The sequence below is a fragment of the Malurus melanocephalus genome, unplaced genomic scaffold, assembly GCF_030028575.1.
Source record: "Malurus melanocephalus ecotype Western Australia unplaced genomic scaffold, MMel_1.1 scaffold_255, whole genome shotgun sequence".
In the NCBI taxonomy this organism is placed as follows: Eukaryota; Metazoa; Chordata; class Aves; order Passeriformes; family Maluridae; genus Malurus; species Malurus melanocephalus.
Window position 1 is genome coordinate 908,086 of NW_026623487.1, and position 21,130 is coordinate 929,215.

Consider the following 21,130-nt stretch of genomic DNA (forward strand, 5'->3'; position numbering starts at 1 on the left):
TTTTGTTTTTTTTTTTAAAACAAAAAAAAAAAAAAAAACCCAAGTGGCCTTATGTTGTTTCTCTTAAAAAAAGAAGGAAGGGTCGAGGAGAGACCACCAAGAGGAGGAAGAGAAGGATGCAACTATAAAATCCCATTGCCTGAAATGATGGCACTCTAGAAAACAAGGTGAAGGTTACTTCTCAGAGATGACAAGCTCAGTGTCTACACAGAGTACATGTACACTTTATACAAACGAAAATCTTCATTTGCCACCATAAACCTTTCTTTCAGAGGAACAGCTTTTGCAGATCAAAAGTTCTATTAGATCTTCCAAATGCCAAGAAAAGAAATTCTGAGCAATATAGCTAGTAATGTCTCTTTATACGGATGTTAAGATGACAATTCAGATTATTTTCCAAACTAATCCTGAGAAAAATTCATGTTTACAATTTAAACAGTAATGTTATGTAAAAAGTATTAACAAATCCACTATTACAAATGTCAGTTTTCCTATATGGTCATCTATATATACACAATAAAATGGTAAGTATATGCAAAAATAATTAAAAAATCATGCACAAATTACTTTCACCTTTAAAGGCTGGGTTTCCCTCAAAATACAATTTTTTGCCTTTTTTTCCTATTTTTTTGTGTTTTATTTGTTTGTTACCACCCCCTAGACACACTGAGTACTATCTCTACAGGTCAGCATGAGCTGATGGGAAATACATTTATTTTACATTCAAGCTTTTATATCCTAAATGACCCTGTTGTAGCATATGACTTATCAAATGAGCAGCCTTTTTCCTCTTTTTAAAAAATTTTTTTTTCCTTTTTTTTTCCTTTTTTTTTCTTTTTTTTTTGGGTATTTTTTCATTTTTTTTTTTTTTTTTTTTTTTTTTTTTTTTTTTTTTGGGTATTTTTTCAGTTTTTTGCAGTGATCAATCTTCATGTTCCGTTCCGTGGCGAGCTGGGAAAAAAAAATGCAGTTGCTAATCTATGTCTGAACAGTCTGAAGCTCCAGAAGAGATCCAAGGAGTCACTATCAAACTATCCTGTAGCATGAGATCATTGCACACAGAAGAACAGTCATAAAGTAGGCAACTATCTACAAAGGTCTGACAGGGCTGCATCCCTCTTGTGTTTCCTCTTTTTGCCGTGGAAAAACTGATGGTGTGATTTGCTGCCTTGGTGTTGTTTGTTTGTGACTGAGGTACCGTGGCTTGAGTTTGTTGGACCTTGGAAGCCTTTGTTAGAAGAGCGAAATAACCGTGCGGATCCATGCTGTGAAAAAAAGAGAACATGGTCAGTCTGTGCTCATGGGAATAAAGCATGGCAATCACATTCCTGCTCCTGGATAATCAGGAAAAAGTACACTTGGAACAYGTGCTGTGGCAGAAGAAGCCCAGTCATTGGCAGTGCTCTGATGACAGCACAGCACTGCCAATCTGCCAATTTGGTGGCTGCAAACAAATGCTCRCCTCTAGCCCCAGAGCAGGTCCAGAGAGAAGAGCAGAGCACTTGGAATTTTGGAAAGGATAAAGGTGTTTTAAGAAGCATTCATAATGCAAGACAACAGAGGAAGATTGCTCAAATTTCATCCAGAACTAATTTTATATCACTTACATCACTTTTCAGAGATGTAGGGTATGTCATTTAGTGCACATGCACATTCCAACCTGGAATTAGTTCTGCCCAATAACAAACACATGTCCAAGGCCTAGTGTGTGAACTGTCTTGTTAGAAGATAGAGACAGATCATCAATAAACACGAGGCACGTCTTCAGAATTATTTTCAGTAATAATATTCCAGAAGATTCTGGACTATGTTTCAAACACACAAGTTCTAAATTCTGAAAAAGTGTCTCCTGTTTCCCCCGGCGACCCCCCGACTAGCTGATGTAAGACCCCCAGACAAAAAAGTATAAAAATTTTAACTGCATATACTAAGAGTATATTGCATATGGAGGCATATAATATTTCCAGAACATTGAGCTACTATAGAAGCATTCCTCAGTGTGAGATATCTCCTAAATGCATTAGTTCTGATAGGTGTCCTCATAAGGATATTTGTCTGGAGGGGAAAATGAGGGGGAATGTGATGTATCAGCAAAGAATCTTCACCTCCCTTAGTGGAAGAGCAACAATAATCAACACAGCTACAGGAGCAGCCAGTCAGAGTTTGAAATATACATTTTTACAAACGGCTTTTCACTGACTGATTGTAGGCAAGCTGCATTTCTCAAATTTTGCAATCCAAACTGGACTGAAGTGCTTTTTRCAAAGAGGAAACAGGTTCAATGCAGCTGTACACCTCTGGCAAATCTAAGTGTCCMAAAACAAAGTCAGACCAATTTAATCTGTTTTAAAGCTGGGAAAGCCACGGTTGCAAATTCATCTGTGCAAGCTAAAAAGAGAACCAGGTGACTTTAGATAAAATCAGTGCTGAAAGCATTATAGTGGGGCAAAAGGGGGGTGAAAAACACAGCGTTCCCTTTCCAGAACAAGTCACCTTTCCACGGCAGATATGTGTAATATTCAAATAATCTACACAGTTGCAGTTTTCAAACATTGCACAAACCTGAGATTTGTTCGTGTTGCTGGATGTATTGGCTGTTTGGCTATTTTGTGTTTTCCCACTTGACTGGGAGGATTCCAGTGACACTTCTTGTGACCCCACTCTGTTTGTGGTAGACTGACGAGAACTCAACTGTTTAGAGGTTTTGCAAGGTGTTCCATCAGAATCCTTCGGGAAAATGTAAAGGATTAGTGAGTTTTCCTTAGGAGTGAGTTTTTCTAAAAGTGAATTTTCCTTTAAAAATAAAGCTAACARTGGACAAAACTTAAAACTTGTTTATTTYATTAGATATTAAAATTYTTTCAATYCARTATTCTTATMGAGTAAAACAGATTTAAAGACATATTGATGTGTGATTCTSGTTCTGAGATTTGCATTTTATTTTTAAAATAGAATTCCCAAACAGATTTTTTCAAAGCTTTTGGCCTGTTTGCTTTTTAAAGCACATGGCTTAGGACCATCAGCCTTTTTTGATTTTGAAACAGCTTTCCCAGAGAAAAGAGGGCTATGGAACTTTGTATCTACTATATTYACTTTCTACATGTATTGTTTCAAAAACACAATGCAACTTATATGTGTAGAAATTGCATAAGAGTTAACACCTTATGCAAGTTAGGATTCTGGATGAATTAACTGGCTAAGATTGTGAGCTTCCAAAATGTATTTTGTGGCAATATAAATCAGAGAAAAAACAACCCAAAGAAATTTTAAAAAGCCAAGTCAGAAAACCTCCAGTACTTACTACATCACTAGAGCTGGACAGTGTAGAYGATGATGATGATAAAGGACCTGATGAAGAATTTGAAGAATGTTTACTAAGTGTTTCTGAAGTTTTATTTCTAGGTTTTCCCAGTGCTTCATTCTCTTCAGCAAGRTTATTGTTGCATTTGTCCAGCTGCTGAGTATCTACTATCAAGGTTACCCCATTACCTGGTGAAAACAAAACAGAAGCATCTCCATACATTACTCGCAAAAATATGTGGCCTTTGGGTTTTTTAATAAACACCCTAAGACACATAATATGCGTTACATCCCACAGGACATGCACAAACATCAGTCCACATCCACACCCCAAATCCATGCAGACACATCAGAGTGCATCCTTGAGTGTGCACTGCAGGCCAGCACCTCCCAGAGGGGTGGTGGCTTCCTGACAGGATCCATTAATMCACAGAGSAATGCCCATGGTTTGAGRTRGAAATGAGGGACAGAAGACGTGGAAGAAGGCAGTAACAAAGTTCTGATGTGCTGCTGTAGATTTTTTCATGCCATGCTTCAACAGCACTCAAATACCCAGGTTTAAATTCTACTCCTATATGCCCAATACTYAGCAACTCCAGTTTTTCTTCTTCTGGAGCTGCTAGGATCAGAACWCCAAATAAGCCTCATTGCTTTGTACAATTTCCTCTACTGAAAATTCAAGATACAGAACTCTCCTATCTCACTAAGCTCTGCCTCAAAAAAAAAAATCAGAACTTAAATCTAAACTAAATCAAYAAGCCAACCACTGTAACTGTCACCCTGAACTTCCTCATACAGGGTTATTTTTCTTCTTTTGATTGCTATTTTATCTCAAATAAGACACTCAGGAGTTAGAGATTTACATGATCTTCATGTTGTGTAGAAATGCAGGAGCTCGTGGGACTGAGCACCGGCTGTCTGTCATTCCCAGGGCACAGCAGGGCCACCAGGGCTTGCAGGCTGACAGCACGAATGGCACAGAGCACATTCAGCTGACAAATCACTGACACAAATTCTAAAAACAAGTAAACAAACCTAGCCAAAAGAATGGGCAATTGCAACATCTTCCCTGATTAATCACTAAGAGAACACTTCTGATAGGCAGCATTCTAAAATTAATTGGAGAAWATTAAAATTCATTTTAGTTTGAAAACGTCCAGGCAGGAGATACACCTGCACCAAAAGAAGATGGCAACCGGCTGCTGAAGACAGATGATGGGCAACAGATTTTAGGTGATTTTAAAGGACATTGCCATCAAGTCATCTGACTAGATTTTGCGTGTTTCTTTGTTGAATATAAGAATCATGATTGATATTTCAGGACTCTTCTGTTTAAAAGACTTCTTTCACTTATATAGTGAATCCTGGTTTAAGTATTTATTCCATAAATATGCAATAAGTTAGACTTTAAAATTAAAAACAAAAATGCAGAAGTTAAAGATTCAGATTCAAACTAGCATGCCCAGTAATTTTTTTAAAACCCTGTCCACATGTGAAGGAGAAAGGAAATGAGGCAGTGACAATGTGGCAATATAAATTGGAAGTTTTTCCAAAGTTTCCTTTTCGAAGGCAGCACTCTTTACTTTACAGACCCCCTTACTGACCAAATCAATTTTAACACAAYAAAGATGGGGCCATTTTATTGTTGTATTAATCTGACTTTTCTGGATGAAAAGACAACGAAAAAAGGAAATTGCTATTAAGATACCTTATATGTGAAGCAAAAGCAACAACAAAACCTGAACAATTAAAATGTGCAGCAAGTTTCCCCTCTCAGCCCTGCTGAGTCAAAACTCACCATTACACGAAGATTCTGTCCTGCTTTGCATTCCCCACTGCTTGGATATCCAGTCTCTGTACGTGGCCACTTCTTGCGTTACTCTAATTATTCTCCCTAATATACTGCAAACCAGGAAAAATTAAAACCATCACCACAATTAATTTTTAGACACACAAAAATATAAGMAATGAATGTCTGAGAGTTAGACAGAGAAAGTTTACCTTTCTGTTTCGTTGTTAGGATAATATTTAGCTATTGGGGAAACTGCATGGCTCAGAACAACATAGGCATAATCAAAAGCCTGCTTCACTTGCATGGCACCATAGGAACTCCTCCCAACATCATTACCTTAAAATGAGAATATAAATAAATGAGTAAGATTGAAATTGTRGTTATCACCTTTCAGGTTAAAGACAGTAATCACTAAAAAATTGCCCTTAAGCCCCACCAAACTGCAGTCACATCTTCTAGAGCAAGATTAACATAGAGCATAAATATTTGAAAGAGCTTAAAAGATCTACAGATATTTACATGTACAGAAGCCCAAACCAGCAATTTTATGGGTAAAAGTACAATACATGAAAAAAAAAAAAACAAAAAAAACTGTACTGAATCTACTGAACATTTAACAGTGCTGTTATTCCATTTTGGTCTATGAGGATACCTGGCTGCAATGGATCCTCAATGTACAGCATTGATGGTCTGTAGCCATCCAACATGCTTTTCTGCACTTCATCCTTGGCAACGTAAGATCCACCATCCTTTATTCGGATTCCAGTCTTCAGATAATTGAAGTGACGTCCATATAATTCAAAAAACTCTATTAAAAGAACACCATAGTTGGCATTGGGCATACAGGCATCTTCCCTKGGATGCAGCTATTAAGAAGAGAGAAAAAAAGTTCATTTTTTTAAGACTTCAAGTTTAAAGTGCCTTCTCTTCTTTGCAGAAAACATGTCTAAATTCAGTAATAAATAAAGTGTAATATACAAAGCAAGTATGTCTAAATACAGTATTTTCCCTAGATAAAGCGGTTTTGCATCTTTAAAATAAGATGCTATGACAACTTYTATAAAATAATTACCTCTTAAAAAAAAGGTTGTCAAGCACTAATCTTTTGGCATTTGAACTTCTAGTCTAATAAGTGAATTTCCAGAACTAATGGAAGGGTTCTCATGAAAATGCAGATATTTGCACCTCACAAACCTGGGTCTGCGATACAAATACAGGCTTCTCATGTGCACAGCTATTTATGGGATCACCTCTGATATTAGGTAAGCAGCCTGAGAGACTTTGAACAAAATGGGGTTGGGAGAGATTTTGGTTTTAAATTATATGCATGTTGCCTAAAATTCTTTTGTGCTCAGCAGGGAACTGCAGTAGCACTTGGCAAACACTGATCTCCAGTTCCAGGCTCAGGTGGAGGAGTCTGGAAAAGTATGGACATACACTTGCAGAGACATATAACATTTAGTTCAGAATTAATTCACACAGCCAGAAATCAGCTACTTCGTATTTGTCCAGTATTTTTCTCCCCCAGGCACAACAGTTTAGATTTAGGTCATGCAGTTTGTTCTAATAGATTTAAGAGAAAACCGTAAAACACGTTTCTTTGATATCAGCTTAGAAACTCAGACAACTAAAATTCCACTGCATTCATTAAAGCACAAACACAGTGTATGACCTGGAGATCAAGTGTTATAAAGGACAGCTGCAGCTAACACCAACTTTACAGAGCTCGTTCCAAGTAARTTACACAATATTCAAGTTGTTTTATCATGAATGACATGTCATATCATGYGTATCAATATCATCAGTATCAGTGCCTGGCACCGGCACACCAACAGATGTTCCAAACATCTTTTATACCAAGAGTATCAGCACCAGAGAAAGAACAGAAGACAGGTGGGATGTATCTCATTTTAAATGAAAAGTGGGCGCAAACACACAAACATGATGATTTAATCAAAAATGATTAAATTTAAGGGTTGATCAAACTCCTTCTTAAGGTGATGTCCTTATGTACCAATGCTTGGATAGATTCACTGAGCTTACCTGAAGGAAACTGACAGCCATTAAAAAGAGACTATAAGAACCAATTCCACCTGTAAATACTTCATTAAGGTCCCTCTGCAACAGGAACTGTTTCAATACTAAAACTAGAAAGGGTAACACAGGATATTTCTGAAAGAGAAAAACAAAGCTGTTACAATACTGTGATGCACACATCCAGTGGATGCTGAGAGAGCATATTGAAACTATCCACTTCATATTCAGTCTTTAAGCTAAGGATAATTTTAATGCATTATTTTTAGGAACAGTGGAGAAGCCAAGTGCCCTGCCTGTGATCAACACAGTTATTTTACCTGTTCGACTCTGGTGGCAGACATTAACAATAGAAAAAAGGCATTACATCATAAAATCTGAAGTATTTGGTTAGAATCTATATATACACACTTGCTTTTCTCATACAAGTGAAAAGTACAGCAAAGGAAGTAAAGCAAAGGAACTATGGAGATATCAACATCTGGAACAAAACCATCTTGCTACAGCTGAGGGGTAGCTCAAAGTGCACTGAGATTTCTGTCCTGCAAGTACTTGGGATGCCCAGAGTTAAAGAAAGCCCTTCAAAATTACTATACCCAGGTAACATTTCCAAAGGAGTCAAACACTTACCTTTGGGTGACTGGTCCTTTAATGGGTTTATCTGCATGGATTCCCTTAARAGGTGCCAAGAACAGGGACCTTTGGGACAGCAGGGGAGGCTGGGCTATGCCTGCACTCTGTACACCCCCACAGGGGAGGGGCAAAAGAGGTTCARTAATATCACTGCTTTTATCAACACTGAGCCAAAAAGTTCCTTAGTGTCACAGATGAGATACGGGTCACGATGTCCGGGATTGCAAAATGATTAAAGGGAAAGAAGAATTTTGCTAAGAATTTCTCTGTGTGAGCCTTACCATGAGTACTGGGAGCCCTATTTCCCTAATTATTTAACTGAAATTTTTTTAACTAGTAAGAACTTACAGTCACAAGCTCAAGTGTTGAATACCAGTAAATACTAAAATTTAAAGAAGTGATTTTTCTCAGTAAACTGCATACCCTTAATTAAGGCTCCAGCTGCCTCAGACTTCCTGGATGAAGAGAAAGAGGCATTTCCAAGGCTAATACYAAATATGACACCTCAGTTAGATATTGAAAGTTATGTGAGACAAAAGGAGACCCAAGAGAATGCCCTTGCAAGTGTTTTATAAAGAGTGCCTCAAGAACACCAATGAGGTCACTTGGCAAGAGCACACCAAGTCTCCTCCAAGTGACACAAAGGACCCTCCACAGCAGCCCTGCCACCCGTGCCACCCGTGCCACCGCAGGCTCAGTGCTCAAGGGCAGCTGTGGTGTGGCACAGCCCTGGCTCAGGCTGCTGGGGAACACCCTGGGGGAAAGCACCTTGTGCGAGGCTTTGCTGGGAGCTGCTTCCCACCTCAGCTGCTCCCCGTGCCACGCTGCCCTGCTGCTGATCCTGACCCTAATCCTGACCCCAACCACAGCCTCGGCATCCTCACTGGATACTCATCTGCCAGGCTGTGAGCTGACCCCAGTGCTGTCACCAGACCTGCCCTGCTCTTTGTCCTGGGGTGCCATGGGGCTGCAGCTCTGCCCCTGCTGCCACACACAGCTCCTGCTGCATCCCCAGGGGCACAGAGCCCTCGCTGTGCCCTCACCCAAGGTCAAAGGGTCCAAAGTAATCCAGGCAAAGGAACACACCAAAGCTTTTTTATGCTTTCACATACACAAATGCCTTCAGGCTTTCATGAGAAGACTATCTCCYATGTTGAAATTCAGAAGCACATAGTTCATGAAACTACAGTTAAAAGAGGAGAACACTTAAGACAGGGATTAGTGTATTTCCCTTAATCATTATACCATTAAAACTACTCTGTATTTTAATCTCAATTTTAGTACCTTCATTCCTTTTAAGGCAATATTTCTAAAGCTTAAGACCATCCCTCAGCATTATCAGACAATAAAAAAATAACAGAGTAAAAAGTGTATATCTGGTAAGGATGCAGTCAAAGTAAAACAGAAAGTAAAATTAAGTTATCAAATACTCAGTGTGTAGTTCTATGACAGTATTGCCTAACCTTGATAAAATCTTTGATGAGCTGGGCTGCTTTAACCCCATTCTGTACATTAAAGCTTATATCAACTTTTACTTCAGTGAAGGAATCTGTCAGTTTAATAATAGGTACCTGCAAAAGARAGAAATATTAATACAGATTTCCAAGACACATTTGATTTCATTTGTAACTTCTATGCACCAGTAAAACTGAAATATTTCATTACAGAGAGGAGGTAGGCAGTGAAATCRGGACTACTACTTATGAACTCACTCTTCTTGCCAACCTGTTTACATAAACTTTGCTTTTCTAACTCATAAACACTATTTTCAATTTACTGTCCTGTTGAACTGAACTTAGTGTTCACATTGCAGGTGATTTATTTTGGATTGGYTTGGGTCAGTTGCTGGTGCAGCAGCTCAGATCTGGTGGGGACCACAGACACCAGAGGGAGACAAACACTGGAGAAACACAGAGAAATGGTCCCAGAGACATCAGAAATGACACAACTCATGTCACTGGGGTCATCACCTCCTCACCAAAACGAACTTCAAACAAGAAGTACAAGATATGGAGGCACTCTGATATATCTCCACCTGAGTGGTCGCCAAATTACCACTCTCTACTAATAATAGCTCTGAATTAGACACCTGTTTAAACCCCAATACTCTTACCTACTCTTACAATCCATACTTAMTAAAAAAGTTCTATTTGAAATTTAATATACAAAATAGTTTCTGCTTATGCAAATTCATTCTTTCAACCAACATCATTCTTTGATTAGAAATTYAGCTTAGAACAAGGAAATACCCTCTTCCCCCAAACTTACAGTTGCTTTATCTAAAACCTTTACTGAGTTTTCATCTGCTACATTGTGCTTTCTAAGAGCTTCTTCCAGGGTCCAAAGAGGTAATGTCTCCCATTTTCCAAACACTACTAAATCAATATCACTGAAATAGAAAAAAAATATTCAAATTAAAAGACCAATACACTTCAAATACAAACAAGTGACATCTATAAATAGAATAAAGCTGACACAACATAGTTTAACCAAAGAATTCATTCTGATTTTTCCAAGGAAATGGCTGGAGATGAACTCTTACACTTGGGGAAACACAGAACRTTTCAGGTTACCTAGGGGAGGGGACAGATAAACACAATTAGGCTGCAAAGCCTAAGATTAGTCTCCTCAGGCCACACTGTRAGCAGAGAGGGATCAGCTTCTCCAGTGATTCAGAGCAAGAAATTAACTTGTGAATCACCACCTTTGGGCTGTATCGATCAGGAATGTCGATTTAACAGCCTGACACCAAAAGGAAAAGTCCTGTTTCCCATCCTCTGCTCCCAGAYACATGACCCTGTCTCCTCCTTTGCTCCAGATCTGGTGTTTGCCCTAATCCACAGCAAATCAGTTCCACCTATTCATGGGTCTGGCAGAAACCTTCTTCATTTCCCTTTTAAAGAACCMCCAAAACATTCTGGGGTAATTTCCTGCCTCTTTATATCTCAAAACTGGTTTTCCGGACAATCAATGAACCAGTGGGCACGTGGTAAGCTGCTGGCCCACAGTGCCAGAACTGGGAGCAAGGAAAGGGAGAAGAAAACATGGCAACTTTGACTTCAGGAAGCAACAAGCCATTAAATAAGATCAAGCCACTTAATTAATTCATTCATTAACTCAGCTCCTTGAAGAAATATCTCCATCCCACTAGACTTCTTCCTTATGCATACACACAATCATTTCACTACACAGGGTGCTGACCAACCTGATTCAATCCCTGAACTCCAACTGAAAAAGTGTCTGGTGTTCCATCTGAAGCCAGAGAGGGGTACTGTGAGATCCTGAGCTGCTTTGCTCCCCAAGTCCTCTGATTTCCTTGCTTGGCCAGAAACACAAAGGAGGTGAGCAYGGAACCCTAGAGTTTGCTAGCAGGATGCTCCAGTGATACAGAAAACTGTGTAACAGAAAACACAAAAAAGCTGAGAAATATTTCCCCCTGCWACAGATTCTACAGGTGTGCTGGTGRACAAACACCACTGCTTTAACAATCCCAAAGAAACATCTGCCTTGGATGTTTGAGCTGTCTCCTGCCAAGCAGCAGCAGTTGAGCCACAGACCATTGGGCTGACAAGGACAGGCAGCACTTGGCTGCTTTCAGAAAACTGTTCCAAACTGGCTTGGAGGGCAGGAAATGCTGCTGGACATTTCTAAACTAAATTAGTGTTAAACCCACTGCTGACAGTTAAAAACAGGAGACATTTTTCTGATGCACACCTTGCATCAGAGAAAAAGCAGCTCTGTTGCCACCTTGAGTGCAGACACTGTCTGCAAAGGGACACAGAGATCCAGCAGCAGAACAACTGTGTGCCCAAACCTTTGACAGCAGCTTAAGTAAATGGATATAAAGCAAATCCTAACAAAAAGACATAGCATTAAAAACATTCTTCAGGTCTTTCTGAATCCCAGAGACTGAAATCTAAACAAACTATAAAGTTATTGGCTGATTGGAAAAAACTAGGGCAAAGGGGAGCTTTGATAGAAGGCAACAGTGAATTAATGACCAACACACAACTGATGATTATTTTGAAATGCTGGCAAGCACAGCAAGGGTTTTTTTTGTGGATTTATGTACTGTATTTGAAGTATCTGCATTTGTTCTCCACCAAAACCTGACACAAATACTCAAGAAATGACAATATGACAACAGAAAAGTGTTTTCTTACATCTGTTACAAAATAATCAAGCAAATATAGCAAAGCATCCATCAAGTGGCTAGGAATRACTCTATACCATTACCAGCATCAAATCAAATTTAATTAAGTATATTTCAAATAAATGGGAAAAAAGGCCAGGAATGAGGCCAAAGGTGAAAATAATGAGTATTTGTACACCTTGCTTCAGGCTTTACAAGCAGAAACTGAGAAATTCAACTTCCTTACAAGTCCTAAAACTAAAACAAGCACTAAAGCTGCTTTAGGTACTTTCTTTTACAGAGARAGATGGAATGATGACGAGGATATTCATCACCTGCAGTCAGTACTAGATGTCTTCAATGTTCCCAAAGTATAGAACTCAGTTCAAATGTTATCCTCAGATTTGTGCTATTTAAATCTGTTTGTTCCCTGCAGCCATTTAGGCCTTTCACTCCATTTCTATTTAGTTGTCATAAATACTCAGAACTCCTACACAGAAGATACCAGTGTCACTGAGTAAAGACTCTTCTTTAWGAAAACAAGTAAAAAATTTGGAAAAGGTAGATGTTGACTACAGATTWCCCAAAAGAAGACTGAAAGAAAATGCCAATTCTGTATGTAACATTTTCTCTTCAGCGCTAACATTAACGATGTTAAAGGATTCAATTTAGCTGTCTTTGGAGATAAAATTTAGTTTTTCTTTTAAGGCCAACATCTTCTTTTGGTTTAATGAAGCCAAATCCCAATTCTTGATCAATGGTAATTCAAATCCTTTTACTGATACATGCAAAATCTATATAGCCCTGTGTTACAGTCAGCAGTCTTATTTACTGTATTTCTGTACACTTTGTAGAGAACCAATAGCTCAACAATTTCTTAGAATAACAATATTGACACAAGTAACACAGATCCTCAGAAAGCAGATAAATWACCCCAGGGTTACAGGCCCAACAAGTTACTTTTCCATTGTGTGGAATTTACACTGAAAAATTACTAACCTTGTAGGCAAATATAAACCAGTTTTAAAACTTCCAAATATCTGCACCTGAAACATAAGAAAAGGATATATATGAAAACAAATTTTCAGGCTTCAGAAGACAAAGAAGTTCTATTAAGSTGCTTGTAAAAGCTGGCTATTGCTACCCTCCATTGGTAGATTTTGGTATTGCTAACAGGCACCCAACACTTCTGTTGAAGCATACACATCCTTCAGTGTACTATGAACAGCTGATCCTCATTGTTTTTACACAYAAAACATGAACAACTTTGACTTTTCTGTTAAAAAAAAACTGCTTTGCAATGTAAAAATTGTTCCCATGATCAAATGTATCAAAAACCCCAAGATTCTGAAATGCTTGACAATGACAGAACATTTAAGAAAAACAGTATCAGTTCAATCTGGTTTTTGTTTTCACAGCTCAAAGTACACCCTTCAATTTTTAAGCATTTTTGAAGTTTAATGTATTTCCATTGCTTTGCATACTTCAAAAAAATCAATTCTATCATGACCCATTTTTTTCTGAATTACAAAGCAAGTATCACAACACTGTCTATTTCTGCTTAAACAACAAACAAAAAAGTTTCATAAAGCTTCGCATCCCACAGAATTACTTTATTATGCTGGATTTTTACTAGCACTGGAGGTGTAAATCATCAGGTTTGCACTGTAAGCTGTCCAAAACTTGCTCTCATTACTTAGCCAAGCCTTGCAGGGAGGTCAGACTCATGTGCTGAGTCTCAAAGGCAGGTTGGTGAGACTTCAAAGGAAAAATATCTACACATTTGGGCTAATTTTCAACCACTCTTCTGATGTGTTTCCYCGAGCCACCTTATACGGACTTGAGTATTCTGCTTTAATGAGTCTCACACACAGCTTGATTGCCACMTATTTGTATGTCAAGTGACCCACTTTTTATGTTTTTCCCCTTCAGGATAAGAAAAAGAGGGAGACAGGAAAAGATGATATTTTGCAAGTGCCTTAATACTTTAGTAAACTGAAGAAGCAGTTTAAGTGCTGCTTCTTATTTTTTATCTCTTCACTCTTCACGCTTCTTAGCCTCTMACCCCACGCCAAATAAAAAGTTCACAATTTAATGTTGAAAGTTTGTAGCTTCTCAAACTGGCAGACTGTGAGAGGTGACACAATGATTATCAATATTGTGCAAAAGCATAAAGGCATCACAGATTATGTGAATKAAAAGAATGTAATAATAATAATAATTTTTAATCCAGGATAGCAATGAAAGTACTCTCTATGAAACTGGGTTCAGTCAAACCAGGATTAATCTGGACACCAAAAACACCAGGAAAGTGCTTTTGCACAATAAAACAACCACTGATGGGTTTGGAAAAAAAACTGCTTTCACAATATCAAACAAAATGGTGTGTTCAGCTGAACAGYAAAGAGAGCCTTTACTGAATAAACAACCCTGAAAGTATTCATAAACTTACTGAAACAACATATATGACCTTTACCAGAAGGAATGAGACAACATCTGCTCCTGTACAATAATTTGRAGAATGAGAAACACTGAACTATTATAGAAGAAATCCACACCAACACTTCAACCCCTCTCCCATWAAAACTGGAAAGACAGAAGAGGAGGATTGGGGAAACCAGAACACAAATTGGTTTATTATCAATTTGGAATTTAAACTGCTGAAGTTGTGCAGTTGTGTATGTATTTAACGCATCCCAAACACAGGTCACTATTATGGCTTGAGTTGTCAGCTTCAGTTTTTGGGGTGTGCCAACACTGCCAATCATGTTTTTATTGTTTGTGGACAGAGGTCTGTATTTGCACTCATAAGATAACTTAAGTCTTCACAGCACTGCAATGATTCCTACTCCTCTGTTATTGTTACTGTTTATCCCACATTTCTGTGAAATTGTTCATATTAAATTCCAAAGTTCCTCAAGGAGCTTAAATTAYAGTATGTGTCCAACTAGATGCTCACTAAGCACAACAGAACTTGGAAACCCACAAAAGCTTAAAAAGTTTTGGTACCAAAATTCCTCCATCAAAACAAAAAAAAGTTATCCAKTGACAATTTAATTTTCCTTTCTTCTACATATTTCAGTAGAATTTTCTGAAATTTGTTGAACTAAATAGAGTCAATCTTTCTACTTTCATCGCAATAATAGCATTTTCATAACTGAAGTGTGTGAAGTGTGCAACATTCCCTTTTTTCAGATCTATGAGGTCACATGGATACAAAGCTGAGGACATTATGACAAATGTATCCTAAATTCCACTGTGTAAGTACTTATTTGTTTAATAGCCAAATTTTCACATTGAACTGGTCAAAAATCTTTGTCTTAAAATGTTTTCATTTAAATGTTTTGGGTTGTTTGGTTTCAGCGTAATTAAAGTGTTTCTTATGGTCAGAGCCTTGCTGATGCCAAGAACAGTTCTCACTTACTAGGAATGTTTCCTTCTAAGCACATTCCCTTGAGTAAGAGAGCAAATGACACAATTGCTAACTTCTATAAATAAAGTAACAGTTTAGGATACCTAGTTTTACCCCCCTCCATCTGCTTTTTCAGCCTTTTCCTAAGTRGAACAGGGGAGGGGAAAAAGGACGTGCTCAGGCACATTCCACATGTACGTTCTCTGTACATTTAGATTCATAAAGACTGATTTTCCTTTCCTTGGTACCTGATTTTTTATATATTTATATATTTTTTATGTCTTACCTATGTGTTTAGTGAGAAACTACAAACTAAATGTGTATGTTTAACTACCAAGTTTATTTTAGCTGGTTTGGCTGTATTTACAACTCGAACAGCTTAAACATTAACTCATCACTTTACACYACAGCTAGAGCAGAGGACATTGGACCAGATAACACTCCACCTTCTCAGAGYATATACTCAAAACTTGAATCTTAGAAGTGGCTAAACCAACACAGATTTTCAAAAGGTTAGTGATTAACTCAAAGGACTGAAAAATCACAACAAGAGACTGTCCAAGTTGAACACAGTTGAGTTCAGCAGTTCAGTTCCCAAGCTGATTTGGCAAAGTAARTTTTAGAAAAATAACATCACAGTAATGCTGTTGTCACCATCCAGTTCCCTTTTAGCCTCCAGAAAACGGAAGGACATACAAAAGGAGAATACTTCCTCGACGTAACAACTGCAGACAAAATGCACTCGGGCTTTGAAGAACAGTTACTGACTTGAGAAAAAGAAACTGGCACGCTCTCGCTCTTTAACATTTTGAAGCACAGCAGAGAAAGACTGTCCTGGCAGTTTTAACTGGCACTAATTGCAAAGTGAACTTCAGTTTTTCAACTACACAGTGTGTGCTTCCTCTTGGTCACGTTAYAGCAAAGCCCAGCGGTCAGCTGTCTCTTGTGGTTTGGCCTTGTAATTTGCTTCCCCTTCTTAAATACATTGTGGCTACAAAAAACTTCCAGCAGCTTAAAGAAAGACTATTTTMTCAAGACCATAAACCTATATATGTATGCACACACACACATATATATGTATGTAAAAGATTATTTTTAATAGACTTTTGCTTCCAGAGATACTATAGCGTATCTCTGGCAGCAATATGTTCTCTGCCCCATTCGAAGTGCTAGTGGTAACAGAGATCTTTAGGTAATAAACCCATTCACCCCATTAGACTAGTTCAGTCTGCAGCACACAAACTTGCCTAGGAAACAGCAACATCTCTAGGCTGGAGCAATCAGTGGTTTTGGTGAAATCCTCTCTGTCACAGCACTGGAAGGGTGTATCACAGCATGCACTGTTCCCTACACTACTGCCTGTCTGACCACTACTCTGCTCTTGATTGGGGTCCACTGACTGTTTCACTGGTTAGAGAGAGCTGTACAACACCTGTGACACAGGCTGCTCTCTTACACAGCTCCCATGGAAAKGTTACTGGGTTTGCTCAAAGCGAAAATTGCCAAATACATGGAGTAATGACTCAACCACCTCCCTCCAGCTGTGCAAAGAGTGGAGTGCTCCTTCCATACCAGGCTCACTGATACATCACCAATAACAATAACCACTTGGAAAATGGGAGTATATTTTACACACAAACCCACACACTACAYACACAGAGCTTATACAGAACTCACATTCTGTCATATTCTGCCAATTTCTAAAAACACATTCCAAAAAAACTGGTTAAGAAAATTTGAAATGAACAGTGGATTTAAGTCACTCATGTCAAAAACACCATCTTTTACTGCGGCAGGATCAAAGAGCATTCCTTATACTAGAGATTCTGCTGTCTGAATCTGGTTTGCTATTCTGGCTAACAAGCCCTTATTTTCAGCYACTGTTACCTACAAATAGATGACTACAGCTGAAATTTACATTCTGCAAATGAACACCGTATTAGTAGAGGAATACAATTAAACTAGATTCAATTATGCCAGAAACCCAACTGTGTCCCCATAAAACCATATTGACTCATTAAAGAACTTYTCTGTCTTCTCTTTAATCCAACCTTTATCAAAAAATGCACAGCTCTGCATAGGAGAAACTCTTGTTTTGAATGAGTAATAGTAACAAAAACCCATCCTCAGTGGAAAGAGGCATTACAGATTTTAAGCTCAGTACACAGATCTACAGACTTGTTTCTTCAGAGACAGAGACTCCTGCTTTCTTTTCAGTTTGTAAAGTATGTCAGTTTAGTTTAACTGTCCATTAAAAATACCATGGTGCATGTAATGTGACTGCTGGTATAGACCACCTTAAACAGACTCATTCAAGACCACTTCTTTTYGTCTTTGGACTAAAAGCTCTACTACTAAAGATAGGAGTTTCAGAAGATTTTTTTAACACAATACATGCATGCATGTCAGATATGTTCCTATTCATGTTTTCRAAYAAATATTCATGATACTGAACATTGCCACACCATATGGCTTTTCTTTGACTACAGCAGGACTAACTTTGGTCCTATGTGTGATAGAAAATGTTAACCTCTATTATTTGAGACAGAAAGATCACCTCCCTCATTTCACCAGATGTCTTTTCATGTTTAACGTGGAAAAATAAACAACATTTGCAATAGTCAATATTTCATAAAATATTGCTTTTACATATTAAGAAATAAAACAGTGTCCTACTCACATCTGCATTTGGCCAGAGCTCTTTGATGACATTTTCTATTCTGGTCACCACTTCCATGCGCATTCTCTCTTCTTCAGGTCTGGGAGACATATACTTATAAAAGTCAATGATTTCTTCATGAAGACTACGAAAGAAAGAAAAAAAGAACAAAAAGTTAGGAAAAAACCCAAATGAAAATGAAATATCRACTGTTCTAATCAAAAAGTGCTTTCTGAGCTTCTAGTTCCCAATTCTGTTAAGGGGCAATTAAAAAAAAAAAATCCACATTCACAAAACTTTGCAATGTTTAATTCCACATTAGCTTCTTATGCCAACAGGTCAATAYTGCACTTCATGTGCTGAAAGCATGGAAGCAAACCTAAATCCAAGTGCCTTCAATTCACACTGAAAGTCATACTCTATTTTATTGCCAGCGTTTAACACAGAAATGGCTCAGTCTCCAACTACGAATGCAGCTGTAGCTCTGAGTACACACTTCACAAAAATTTAAACAGGAGGTTTTTAGCCAACACTTCCTAGTCAGCCCCTTGGCACCAGGCAGGGAGTTTCAGGCAGCAGTCTGTATTCAGCACCACGCTTGCAAAAGTTGACAGTAATTGTGCCAGTAGTAGAGCTAGAAAAACTGCTTCTTTTACTGCTTATAGAAGTCACATCMATTAAAAATGTACTCTCCCCCCATAACCCCAGAAAATAAGTAGCACACAGGCAGCAGCAGTTGCTCAGAAGAATGAGTGACTGACAGACAATTAACCCATTTATAATTTACCATATTACATGTGTTTCTCATCGTCAGTAAGTTATGTTTAGCTTGCCTATGATGGGAGCTGAAATAAAAATGTCTTCATACAGTGCTACAAATTTCTGTGCTTCTGTAGTATCATAAACACATCATCAACTTGACTAATAATGTAATTCCAGCCACAGAGTAACTAAATTAATTTCATTTGTTTCCTGCAATGACCATTATAGTAATAGCTAGTTATCTTTTTAAAAYGTATTGCTTCTAGTTACCAAGTACAACTGCATCTTTCATTAAAGCTCTGAGGGACCACCAGAAGAGAGCAATTTATTAAAACAAAACCCTTAGCTAAGATGGGGAATCCAATACCTCCCCATTGCATACACACTTAAATAAATCAAATGTTAATAACTGCAAGCTGCATACAGGTGTCAACAAAACGGATTAAAATATCCAACAGTTGTGTTAACAGAGTCAGGGCAGGGAAAGAACTCCAACCACCAGCACTGGGTTCTTCCAGTACTGCAGTGTTATGAACAACACAAGCTTCTCTCCCTCCMCCCCCAAGTTAGGGGAACAGTCACAAAAGCCTGGCAGCTTGTGGTGACCACCACCACAACTCYATAGATAAGGCTAAGAGAAAAACTCCTCTGACAGGAAATCTCTTACCTMCTCCCACAGCTGCTTTCTTGCTTTCCTTGGAAGCTTACATCCTGGAGTTAATGTGCACATTCCAAACCACCACTCACACYACACTGACTACTCTGCCTTGAGCTYTCCATCCATCTCCTGCTCTACTCTTCACTGCTCTTCCATGTGTTGGCATTTAAACTTTCGTAGTTATCTCCCCAGCGCAAGTACAAGACTCAGGTAAGAAATATGTGATAACGGACAAGTTGAGCACTCCAATGACCAAGTTCACTCTCGGTCCTCACTGCCAGTCACATGTACTGAATTGCTAATTTACTTTCCACATGCTTGACCATTAATCTAGCTTTCAAAACYAGAAGCAACAAGGAAAACAGGCAAAACTCCAGTAATTAAACTCCTGAAAATAGCAATTATTTTTCAACTGTAATTTGGTGAACCGTCTCCCAGGAAGACCTGGGAGCCAGGTCTGTCTTTACGGGGTACACAGTAGGGAACTGATCAAGAAACACAGTCCAATTTCTGCCTCTGCTCCTCTGGAGCAGCTGGAGCAGACRGGTCACATCCACAAGGCACGTGATTTGCCCCAGAGCAGAGTTTTTAGCCAGGACTGAATGTACACATGCACTACAAGCCACAAGGAGCAACATCACACTGTCTGGGGGCACTGAATGGCATGAGACATGCTGGGATGATACCAAGGGAGTATCCCTGGGGCAAAATTCATGTATGGCACAGCACAAACCCAYACTGTCCATCATCAGTGGGCCCAGCTGCTCCCAGGCCTGTGCTTTATGGGAGTTAATTGTTCCCCTGTCCCATCAGGGAACTTGGAAAGAACAAGGCAATCAGAAAAGAGGTCCCCTAAGTGCCCAGAGAGCCAAGCCATACAGACACTGCAGTTGTCAGGGCACTGCTCTTTATTAACTCCACTGACACTCTTAAGCCAAAGAATTACATCAATTGGTGCATTCTTTAGAAGCACATAAAATAATGATGTGTTGTCAGAACCAGATGTATTTCTCTTCCTAAACATAAATAACAGATGCCTGCATCTCTTTCAATGGGATCTTTCTTATTCTTAGGTAGCCATGAAAAGCTTTGTGGTGAAACAAAAAATTAAATCTCCATGCAAACACACAAACCTACATTACACATGCACAGAACGTTAGTATGTAGAAAAAAATTACATCTGAACATTTTCARTGATGGAAGAAAGGTTTATAGACTACTAGAGGTAGTTCCCATCAGCACACCAGTTGGAARTAGTACAGACATATCTGTGTTTCATCTGCTGCAAGACTGCACACTGYCAGGAGCGCCTGTGCTGCACGGAGCCACAGTGTGCACAAGGCAGGCAGAAGCTACAGGGGCTCAACACTACACCTGGATCCATATTTCCCTGCCCAACAACAGGCTGCTGCCAAGAAATAGGGGAATGATTAATTAAAGCCAAGACAAACAGAAGTAGGCACACGTGGATTTCAGAGCAGTACAACATGACTTAGAGGCGTGACTCCAATTAATGTGGAGTTAACTCACGCTGTATTGAAAATTAAAACTCAAGGTTATTCACTGTCTTAATCAACATCTATTATAGTCTCCATTTTTCAAAACAATTTGTTAGGATTAATGGAGTCTGTTTACAAAAGTCTCTAGTGAAATTTTCTATCTTTAGCCAAAATGAAGATCAAAGAGACTGAGATGTTCTTTTTGGCATCATAACAATATTTTATTATTTAATACCATTACATTCATTA

General features: G+C 38.6%; 1 protein-coding gene across 1 annotated transcript; it reads right to left on the minus strand.

Annotated features, from left to right (window-relative positions):
* Positions 1-858: 858 nt before the first annotated feature.
* Positions 859-18,103, minus strand: TENT4B (terminal nucleotidyltransferase 4B). The gene is made up of 11 exons (XM_057375688.1): positions 17,984-18,103; positions 12,891-12,937; positions 10,028-10,148; positions 9,223-9,330; positions 7,136-7,264; positions 5,745-5,958; positions 5,302-5,428; positions 5,099-5,202; positions 3,302-3,489; positions 2,563-2,727; positions 859-1,265 (listed from the first exon to the last, which is right to left on the minus strand). Exons 1-11 carry the CDS (start codon positions 18,071-18,073, stop codon positions 1,086-1,088), a joined length of 1,473 nt encoding a protein of 490 aa, XP_057231671.1. The 5' UTR covers positions 18,074-18,103; the 3' UTR covers positions 859-1,085.
* Positions 18,104-21,130: the final 3,027 nt, after the last annotated feature.